The 10,437-nt window shown below is 64.8% G+C and overlaps 1 protein-coding gene across 1 annotated transcript; it reads right to left on the bottom strand.

Moving 5' to 3' along the window:
- Window positions 1–4,772: 4,772 nt before the first annotated feature.
- On the bottom strand, window positions 4,773–10,170 carry TRAF4 (TNF receptor associated factor 4; the record flags this gene model as incomplete). Its single annotated transcript, XM_082493063.1, has 7 exons — window positions 4,773–5,405; window positions 5,813–5,968; window positions 6,043–6,204; window positions 6,600–6,761; window positions 6,837–6,941; window positions 7,275–7,326; window positions 10,028–10,170. The coding sequence occupies 7 exons, from the start codon at window positions 10,168–10,170 to the stop codon at window positions 4,773–4,775; spliced, it is 1,413 nt and encodes a 470-aa protein (XP_082349189.1).
- Between the last annotated feature and the right edge of the window lie 267 nt (window positions 10,171–10,437).

Here is a 10,437-nt window from a genome sequence, read left to right as displayed (position 1 = left end):
AGTTCCCGCGTGCTTTTCCAGGAATTTGGGCTAAACTGGGCGGCTTAGTCCCGCTAAGCTCAGCTGGGAAGAGCGCTGTTTGCCCTCGGGCACTGCCGCGTCCCGGCTCCAGCATCCAGAAAGGCCGTGCCGAGAGCAGCCACTCCGCTCCGTCCATCCGCCCTGAGGAGACGCAGCTTCGGGGTCCTCCTCTCCTTTGACTCGGCGTTGCTGGAGCTCCTTTGGTATGTGGTGTCTTCATCTGTCTCCCCCCAACAGGAGGAATCCCTTCTGCAAAACTTCTTCAGGAGACTTCTACATCATCTTTGCCCCAGTTAGACCTGTTTACTGGAGTGAAGATCTGGTGCGATAATGAGCCAGCGGGGACTTCGGCGTGAGCAGCTGCTGCCTCCGCCGAGGAGTTACCTGCAGCCACAGCTAAGCTGAAGGCTCCTGGCAGATGGCGGAGTAAGATATAACCTTTTAAAACTTCTCCTTTAGGGCCAAATAAGGGGTTTCTTCCAAAGATTTAATTGCTGTATTTGCTCTTTTCCCCCTGCGCTGAGCTCACCGTACCCTGGTAGGTGGTGGGAGGATGCAAACGTTTGAGTTTCACCCAACGATGCGCTGAGATGTTCTCTGCTGAAAATCGCTGTCTCGTGATGGACACCGTTTGGAGAGGAGCACCTGCTGCAGATGCTGCAAAAAAAAATCAGAGCTGAAAAAAAGTCCTGCTCGATTCAGGGGGGGTCCTGGAGGGTCCCATGGGGGTGGAGGAGCCAAAGGAAAGAGGCACATTGAAGTCAGCTCCTCAGGTCTTCAAGGGGCGGGGGGGGCCCTCGTGTTTGACATCCTCTAGCAACAGCCGCCTTTCGGATGCTCTTCCAGTGCTCAACGAGGCCAAATTGCAATGAAATTACTGGAGTATTTTATCTAATTAGTTTTAAGTTAATTTCAAGGCAATTGGGTACAAACCGTTAATTCAGCGGGGCTGGCGGTGAGCCTGAGAGATGCGCTGGACCCGGAGTGGGGACGTCACACCGGGATTTCAGTGGTCCCCTCGAACCCCTCCGTCCTGGGGAGGCAAAGGGCTGGGGCTGGCGGGGAGCCCCGATGGGTCTTTATAATAAAGGATGTGAAGAAGAAATTTGTCTTGCGTTTTTGTCCCGATGAACTATTAACGTCTGGTTTCACCGTCTTGGCTTAAGAAGCGTCAACGATCGGCACAAATCGGGGCTTTACCGATGCGGTTTTGCCAAAAATTCTCCCAGTCTGCAGCCCAAAGGTTTTGTAAAGGTGTTCGAAGGCTGCGGCGGTTGGGTAGATAAGGGCATCTCCCATGTGGTTGGGGTCTTCAACAAGCCAAGGTCCGGCCTCTGCCGGCCAGATGGGGGCTTCCTCCATTTATAGGGCATTTAATAACGCTTTCGTCTCTGGTTTGAGCCCCCTGTGGAACACGCGGGACGTGTCCACGCCGGCAGTGCTCACGCCGCGCTGCCCCGACGGAGCCAGGGAAAAGCTGACAGGTTCTGGGCTTTTAGAATAAATCTTCAAACCAACAAGTTTCCGGGAAGTTTATTTTTAAATTTGATATTTGAGGCTAAATTTAGTAGCAAATCGATTATATTTTTTTTTCTCCCTCCCTCTCCTCCGTGATTATTAAGAGCATCACCTCCCGCTTCACCGCCCGGGTCTTGCGGGGTGGGGGGGGGAATTTGCTCCCCTGTTTTATGCGAAGACGTGAAGGTCAAGAGGTGCTTGAGGATCCGGCTGACATTTCTAGCCAGGCACCGCGCGGAGACGTGCGCGCCGGGGCTCCGGTGGCAAAGTGCCGGGGTAAATGGAGGCGGTGTGCGGTGCTCGTCGGCACTGGGAGCTACTGGAGAGCGGCACCTGATGGCAAATTTCACATTTGTGGTTGGAGAGGGGAAAAGAAAAAGGAAGAAAAGAAAAATAAAAACCACCCCAAGCAGGGAAAGCAGAGAGCTCTAAATAGGTCCCCGGGTGGAGGACGCGGCACAGCAGGACCACCGTCCCTGGCTCCACGGGGTTGTTTTCCCTCTCGGCTTCCCGGCACTGGGTTTTTTGATGAGCACAGTCGGGAGCTGCCGCATAGACCGTCCCCAGTGTTGCTTTGCCACAACAGCCAAAGCTTTTAGTTCTTAAATAATCTATAGGCGAGGGGGTTTTGTTGGTGGGGTTTTTTTTGGTTTTTTTTTTTTTTTTGTATTGTTTTGGGTTTTTTAAGGTAAATGGTGTGCACGAAGAGGCTGCCACCCCCCACACACACACCCCCCGCTGTAGGGCCTGGCTCTGGGAACAGGACAGGTCCTGTACAGTCTTTGTGTGTGTATGCACATACATATATAAATAAAATGTATATAATAAATATAAAAATATATATATACACATCTATAAATAAAACGTATGCAGGGCAGGCGTTGGCTGATGCTTTTACCCTTATGTAGCTCAGCCCGAGCCGGGCAAACGGGGGGGTTAAGGCTCTGTAGGAGAAAAAGCCTTAAAAAAGCGGGGGGTGGGGGTGGGGGTGGGGGGAGGGGGGGAGGGGGGGAGGGAAAGTGCTGCCGAGTTTGGGTTTGGCAGCAGCGAATGGGGCGGGGGGGTGCGGGACCCACGGCACAGACTGGGGTCCGCCCGACCCCTCCCGGGGTGAGAGCCGCCCTCCCCCCGGCCGGTCCGGTGCGGGAACGGCCCCGCACACACCGCGCGGCGGCGCCCCCGAGCCGAGCACCGGCAGCGGCAGCGGGCTCCGGTGGCGGCAGGCACCAGTACGGGCTGGCACTGGGCACCAGTATGGGTAAGAGCTGGGCATGAATAGGGGCTGGCACTGGGCACCAGTATGGGCAAGAACTGGGCTTCAGTAGGGGCTGGCACTGGGCACCAGTACAGGCTGGCACTGGGCACCAATATAAGCTGGCACTGGGCACCAGTACAGGCTGATACAAGGCACCAGAATTGGCTGTTATTGGTCACCAGTTTGGGCAGGCACTGGACACCAGTATGGGCTGTGTATTTTGCTCCAGCATACAGTTGGAGTCAAGCAACAGTATGGGCTTACACTGGGCAGCGGTACGAGCTAGCACTGGGCACCAGTACGGGCAAGAACTGGGCATCAGTAGGAGCTGGCACTGGACACCAGTTATAAGGCTCGGAATGGGCACTGGTATAGGGTGGCACTGGGTGCCAGTATGGACACCAGTATAGGCTGATACTGGGCACCAGTACAGGCTGGCACTGGGCATGAGGCACCAGTATGGACTTGCATTTGGCGCCAGCGTAGGACTGGCAACAGCCACCAGTATGGGCTGTCACTGGGCACCAGTATGAGCTGGCACTGGGCACCAGTACAGACTGATGCTGGGCACCAGAATTGGCTGGCATCAGGCACCAGTATGAGCTTGCATTTGGCTCCAGTGTAGAAGTGGCACTGGGCACCAGTATGGGCGAGAACCGGGCATCGTTTGGGGCTGGCACTGGGCCCCAGTTTGGGCAGGCGGCTCTCCCCATTCCCCAGGGCCGACTGGTGCCCGCGGGGTCCCACGGTGCCCCCCAGCCCAGGGCTGTGCCACCACCCCGGGCAGCGATGGGCCACCCCCAGCTTGGGCTGGGACCCACCCAGGGGGACATTCGGGGGGGGGGGGGGACACCCCGGGAGCACTGTCCCCACCACACCCCCCCCGAGCCTCCGGGGTGCAGCTAATTAGGGGCTAATTGTGTTAAGCCGGGGTAGCACTAATGCAATTGTGGGATTAGCCTGCAGAGACGGCGACACCCCCCAACCCCCATCGCTGCCAGGGTGATTTTGGGGGGGGTGGGGGGGGGGGTGGGGTGGTGGAACACACAGCTGAGGTCTGACCCAGCCGGCCCCCCCCCCCAAAACAGCCCCAGTGCCCCCCCCCCGTCTGCTCTGAATCTCTGCCTCCCCCCGGGGCTGTAATTACCGCAGAGCTAATGAGAGGCTGGGGGGGAGGGGGGGGGGGGGCTGCAGGACAACAGCACCCCGGGGCTGGTGCCACCCCCCCCAGCCCCCAGCACAGCCCCTCTGCCGGCGATTACCGAATTAACCGGCTCCATCTGAGCCCGTCTGCTGTCGGGATGTGGGTCAGGGATTACCCACCCCCCCCCCGCCCCCCGCCCGTGCCCCCCAGCCCAGCCCCGGCTCTCCCCCGTCCCCAGCACCCACAGCTGCAGTGTGACACCCCCCCTGCCCTGTGTCCCCGTCCCCCCCCCGCCATCCCATCCCCGGCCAGGCGGAGGAAGGATGTTGAGGCGGCCGTAATAAATACAAGAAAAGTTTATTGAAAAAAGAAAAAACAAAAACAAAAACCAAAACAACAAAAAGAGACGGGGAGGGGGCAGCGGGCCCCGGCCCGGGGTAATAAATAACAGCGCTCCCGCAGGGGGGGCACCAGCTTACAAAATATGGCTCTGGGCTGCGGGGTCCTGCGGGGTCCCCAGCGAGGCCGGCGGGGGCTGCCAGGCCCCCCCCCGGTGAGGGGCTTGGGGGGGCCCAGCCCCCCAGCACCCCCAGGCACCTGAGAAGGGGCTGCCCTGAGGGGGGGGGGGGCAGCCGGGGCTGCAGGGGGGGTCCCAGCCCCGGGAGGGACGTGGGGGAGCAGCCCCAGCCCCTGCCTACTTGAGAGCCACCGGCTGCGGTCACGGCGGCGTCCCCAAGCCGGGGGCACCGGCTGCGGGCAGGGGCTCAGCACCATCTGGGGCACCCCTGGATGGGTGCCCGGCTCACGTCCTGTCACCCCCGGGAGCACCGGGGCTCAGGCCAGGATCTTCTGAGGGATCTCCACCGAGGCTTTGATGAAGATGGCGTTGTCCCGCACGTAGTTCCGCTTCTTGATGTCCTCATGGGAGATGAACTTGGGGTAGCCGAAGCCCAGGGTGCTCTCGTCCAGGGAGCTGCGCGAAGCTCCCGGCTTCTGGAAGTTTTTCCAGTTGGGATCGGGGTGGAAGGTCTCGGTGATGTGCTGGGGCTTGGAGAGCGAAGGGTCGCTCTGGTCCAGCAAGGAGAAGGTGACGCGGTAGGAGAAGGGCCACTCCAGCAGGTTGTCATACTCGCCCGGCAGCACGCGGATGTAGACGGAGAGGTGGCTGCTCTCCCCGCTCCCGTTGCCGTTGAGGAAAGCCGAGACCTGGAGCTTGTAGCCGTATTTGTGGGTGTAGAAAGGGGGGCTGAAGAACTCGTAGTTGCTGCGGGCTTTGGCCTCCTGCAGCTTGCGGGCGTAGTCGGCGATCTTCCAGATGAGGGTCCCGTCGCTGCTCACCGACAGCTCCTCCACGTCCCGCCGCAGCTCCAGGATCTCCTGCCGCTGCCGGCTCACCAGGGCGCACACCATGCCCAGGTGCACCTTGGTGCTCTCCTCCAGGTGCCGGCCCATGGCCAGCTTGGGGCACTGTGGGGACAACAGGACCATCAGCCGGGGTGATGCCAGGGCCATGGGACAGTGGGGGAGGACACAAGGTGGGACAGGACAGGAGAAGAATGCTGTGGAGATGTCATGGAGATGTCGTTGGAGCATGGGGGTACCGGAGGAGGATGGCACAGGGATGCCATGGGTACAATGGGACACCTGGTTGAGATGGCGTGAGGACACTCGGGTGGCAAAGCGATACAGGGGTGAGGCGGGACAAGGACGGGGACACCATGGCGCCACATGGATGGGATGGAACAGAACAGGGACACCACAAGGGATGGGTCAGATGGCAGGGCAGAGGTGTGGGGATGCCACGGGGCACAGGCACGCCATGGTGGGGACAGCACAAGGATGCCATGGCGGGATGGGGACAGGGACACACTCACCCGGTGCTTACAGCCAGCTTCCTTGAAGGGGCACAACAGCATGGCAGTGTTGCAGCTCTCCTTGAGGTGGGTGGGCACATCCTCCCGGGCGATGCTGGGTGTCCCGCACTGGTTGGGGCAGGGCACGGGGTACCGGGGACACTGGTACTGGTGGTTCTGGGGACAGAGAGTGTCTGTCAGCCTGGGCTGGGAGCTGGTGGGACGAGGGGTCCCCATGGGCCCCACCTCACCTGGATGGTGTCGAAGACGAACTCCTTGGAGCAGTAGGTGCAGGGCTGGGTACGCTTGGGGCACTCGGCCAGAGTGTGCTGGGACAGCAGGCGCCGCATCATGCGGGCCCCACACTTGTTCTCACAGTACACGCTCTCCTGGGGACACGTGCCCTGGTGGCCCTGGGGACCGCAGCAGCACCGTCACCCTCCAGCTGCCCGCATGGGCCACCCCTGCCAGGGATGGGGCCATATGGTGCCCCCCATGGCCAGGCTGTGGCCCCCATAGTGTCCACCACTCAGATTCTGTCCCCAAGTTGTGCCCTCCCCCATAGTGTCTTGTACTGTCCCCAGGCTGTCCCCCCATGGTGTCCCCTATTCAGGCTGTCCCCATGGCGATGCTGTCCCCCCATGGTGTCCTCCATCCAGGCTCTGTCCCCATGGCCAGGCTGCGTCCCCATGATGCCCTGCAGCCCACGTAGGTCCCCACACTGCACCCCACATCGCACCCAACAGTGTCCCCCACCGCAGCCATGACCCCTGGCAGCGTGCCCCCCACCCGCGTCCCCGTTGCCCACCTCGAAGGCCTCCCCCGTGAAGTCGCTGGCGCAGAACTCGCACTTGACCCGGCGCTTGGGGCAGCCGTGCTGGACGTGCTCGGGCAGGTCGCGGCGGCTCAGCTTGGCGCTGCACCGGTTGGGGCAGGGGATGACGTTGAAGCCGCAGGTGCCGAGATGGGCCTGGGGACCACAGAGACAGTGAGGGGCAGCCGTGGGGTACAGCCTTGGCCCCCCCTCCACCCTGCCGGACCATACCTGGAGGTGCTTGATGAGCCCGGTCCAGCGGCAGCCCTCCTCGCTGTGGATGCAGCGGATGGCCAAGCTCAGCACCTGCGCCTCCAGCTCCGGGTCGGGGTAGATCTGGGGAGGCGGCACCAGGGGCATCAGCATCCCAGACCGGGCTGCGGGGGCACAGGGACCCCCCACCCCAGCCTGGCCGGGAGCCGCAGGCACGTTGCCCGGGGCCGGATCCCCCCCGCTGGCACACGAACAAGTGCCCTTTGTCGGGAGCGGGTTTCCGTTCCCCGGTCCCGCAGCACAAAGGGCTCTTGCTTCCGCACGGGCGCCCGTGCCAGGCTGGCGCGGCTGTGCCAGGCGGGTGTGCGGAGCGCGGGGCCAGTCCCTTGGCGGGGGGGCACAGGTGATGGGGACGTCCCCTCGGAACGGGGTACCCCATCCATGTGCCGCGCTCACCTTGGCATAGTCCAGGGGCAGCTGGTCCTCCGGGCACTTGAAGACGCCTTCGCTGCAAGACACAGAGAGGGGTCAGGACCACTCGGGACTGGGGAACGGTGTGTCACCAGTGACACAGCTATGATGTCCCATGGGGTCCCCTTCCATCCCACCCCAGGGCGTCAGTGCTGCCCCTCCACCGCCGAGCGCTCACCCTGCGCCAAATCCACCCGCGGCCCTTTGGGAACTGCAGCTCTAATCCCGCTCCATCTGTCTGAGCTGGGAAATGCCCCCGCCAGACACCCCCCAGGCAGTCCTCCCCCCGCCCGAGCCAGGCACGGCAGCCGTGGTCCCCGGGGGCCTGGGCCAGCCGCCATGAGCGTGGCACCATCTGGAGCCCCGGCAGCCCCCTCGCCCAGCCCGGTCCCTTGGGATTAAGGCAGGGTGCCGGCAGCTGGCCAGGAGCGGTGCCGGCAGCAGCCACGGGCACCCACAGCCCCAGGTGCTCTGGCCAAGGCCGGGGGTGGGGGGGCAACAGCTGGATGCCAGATGTGCAGCCCGGATGCACAACCCTGGGGGCTCCCGCTGCGCAGGAAATGGCCCCACCAGCCACTGCGGTGAGCCAGGACAGGGGACGAACAGCTGCCCTAGAGGGGGCCCCATCCTGCTGGACCCCCAGGACGGGGTCCTCCTCCTGAGACCCGTCCCCGAGGTGGGAATGGTCCCGCTCAGCCCTGACCTGCAGAGGGGCAGCGTAGGGTGGAGGGATGAGGATGGAGCCGAACGGGCAGCCCAGTCTGTGACACGGCTGACCAGAAGCTACCATCACCCCCGGCCCCCACGACACCATGCCTGGGGACAGACGATGGTGGCACTTGATATGCCAGCCCCGACGGACATTGGAGTGAGAAGCTGTGGGTGCTGCCCACGGGGATGCACAGCAGGGACATGCAGGGACTCCAGGGCTCTGGTGTCCCTGAGGTGGCTCTGGACAAGGCTACCAGGTCACCCTGCCCGTGCACAGCTCCTGCACGTTTAAGCGCCGCGCGCCCTTGGCAGGCACCGGCGCAGCCTCCACCGGGGCTGCCAAGTGGATGCGAGACGGCACGACAGAGCCAGCAGTGCCACCCAGCACGTGCTGGCTCGGGATGCCCCGGCACAGCGCAGTGACATCCCCTGTAGCCACCATGCCTGTGCTGGGGTGCCAAGGGACCCCTAGGAAAAAACAGCCCAGTGCTGTGGGGTGCGAGCCCGCAGGGCACGGCCGTATCCAGCCCTGCCACGTGCCCGATCTGTTTGCCACGGGTGTTTCCATGGGAGTCACCAGGCACCCGCTGAGATAAGGCTGCTCCCGGACAGGGCTGGGCACCCAGCCCTTTCCGGGGAGCCCACGGCTGGCATTGCCCCATGGTTGGCATCACCCCACAGCATCGCCCCACGGCTGGCATCACCCTGCCACCTTTCTGGGGGCAGCCGGCCCTGCCTGCACCCCGTGCATGGTGTCGGGGTGCCGGGGCTGGCAGGGAAGTGGGACGATGACCCAAAGGCAGCGCGTAATCCCCGACAAAGCCTCCCCATTCCTCACGCTCGGCCGGGCAGGGAATGTGCTGAGGCAGCGCCCGGGGGGACCGTCTTTGCCTCTGACCTTCGTGGCGTGTTGGGGCGCAGTGAGGTGATGGGGCGGGGGACCCCCCCGGCACCCCGAGGGGATGGGGCGGGGGACCCCCCCGGCAGCCACCCCGGGACTGGACGGCTCAACCCATGAGATCCCCAAACCTGATCCGGTGCAAACGGGGCGGGGGGCTCGCTGTCGGGGGGGAGGGGACCCCTCACTGTCCGGCCGTCCCGGTAGAGCCGAGGTGCCCGCGGGGCGGCTGCGGGAGGGGAGCGGAGGCGCTGCCTGGCACGGTCCCCGGGGAACGCCCGGTTTCGCAGAAACCAGCCGGTGGCGGCCGTGCCCGCGGGGCCCCCGGCCCGGGCAAAGGTCTCCTCGGCGGGGCGAGGCGCAGCCGGAGGCGGCGGCGGAAACCGGGGCCACGGGGGAGGGGGTGGCGCTTGGAACCACCGCCCGCCCGCCCCGGTTGGGGGGGGGGGGGGGGCACGGACACCCCCTACGCTGTGCCACCGTGAGATCCCCCGACCCCGCACCGGGTACGGTGGCCAAAAACCCGGCAGCACCGGCTCCGGTATATGCCCCGCGTTTTGGCAGCCCCGTCGGCTACCGGTAGCTGGGCCGGGGCTGCCAAAACGCGGGGGGAGGGGAGGGGGGGGAAGGGTCCCGTCCTCTCGGTCCCACCGAGCTCCCACGGCCCGGTCGCGCTCACCCGTGGGCACGGGGGTGGCCGGAGCCCCATTTCCCCCACCCGGTCGTTTCCACCGGCGGGGTCGGGGCAGGAAGGGGTTAAGCACAAATCTTTGCAAGCGCTCGAAACTCGCCGCTCCGGGCTTCAGCCGGCCCTCCTCTTCCTCCTCCTCCTCCTCACCGAGAGGGGCCACGGGCCGCTGCACCCCGTGGGGCGGCTGTCACGGGCTGGGCGAGCCCCGCACCCCCTCCCCGGTCCGGGGCACCCCCGGGGCCCCCGCACCCTCGGGGCACCCCGCACTCCGGTCCGGCGGGGGTGGTGGTTGGGGGGGGGGGAATGATGAAGCATCCGCTGCCCCCCCGTCGTATGCGGACCCCCGGATCGGGGGGTGACGGGGGGTGGCTCCACAAGGGAAGGGGTACGCGGCGTGTCGCCATGACGGGGCGGCCGTGGCCTCACGTCGGGGCTCACCTGAGGAACTCCTGCAGGCAGGTGTCGCAGAAGCGGTGGCCGCAGGTGGAGACGCGGACGGGCTCCCGCATGGGCTTCCCGCAGAGCGGGCACAGCACCCGCCGCCGGGGCCGCTCCAGCAGCTTGTAGTCGTAGCCCGGCATCCCGCCGCCCCGCTCGCCCTCCTCCGCTCCCCGCTCGCCTCCTCCGCGCTCCGCGCCCGGCTCCGCCCGGGGGCCGGACGGGGCGGTGGAACCGGCCTGACACCGCCCCGCACCCGGGGGACGGGCACCGGCACCGCCTCCCGACGGGCTCCGCCTCCCCGCCCCGCTGCCACCGGGCTGGGGCGACCCCGACACCCCGTGGGCTCGGGGGGCAGCGCCTCGGGCACGGCCACCCCGGGGGCAGTTGGGACCCACCGCACAGGCGAC

Source organism: Vanellus vanellus, assembly GCF_965231255.1.
Source record: "Vanellus vanellus genome assembly, chromosome: 19".
Classification (NCBI taxonomy): Eukaryota; Metazoa; Chordata; class Aves; order Charadriiformes; family Charadriidae; genus Vanellus; species Vanellus vanellus.
The sequence above is the reverse complement of the archived record's forward strand: the minus strand, read 5'-3'. Positions and strand labels throughout refer to the sequence as shown.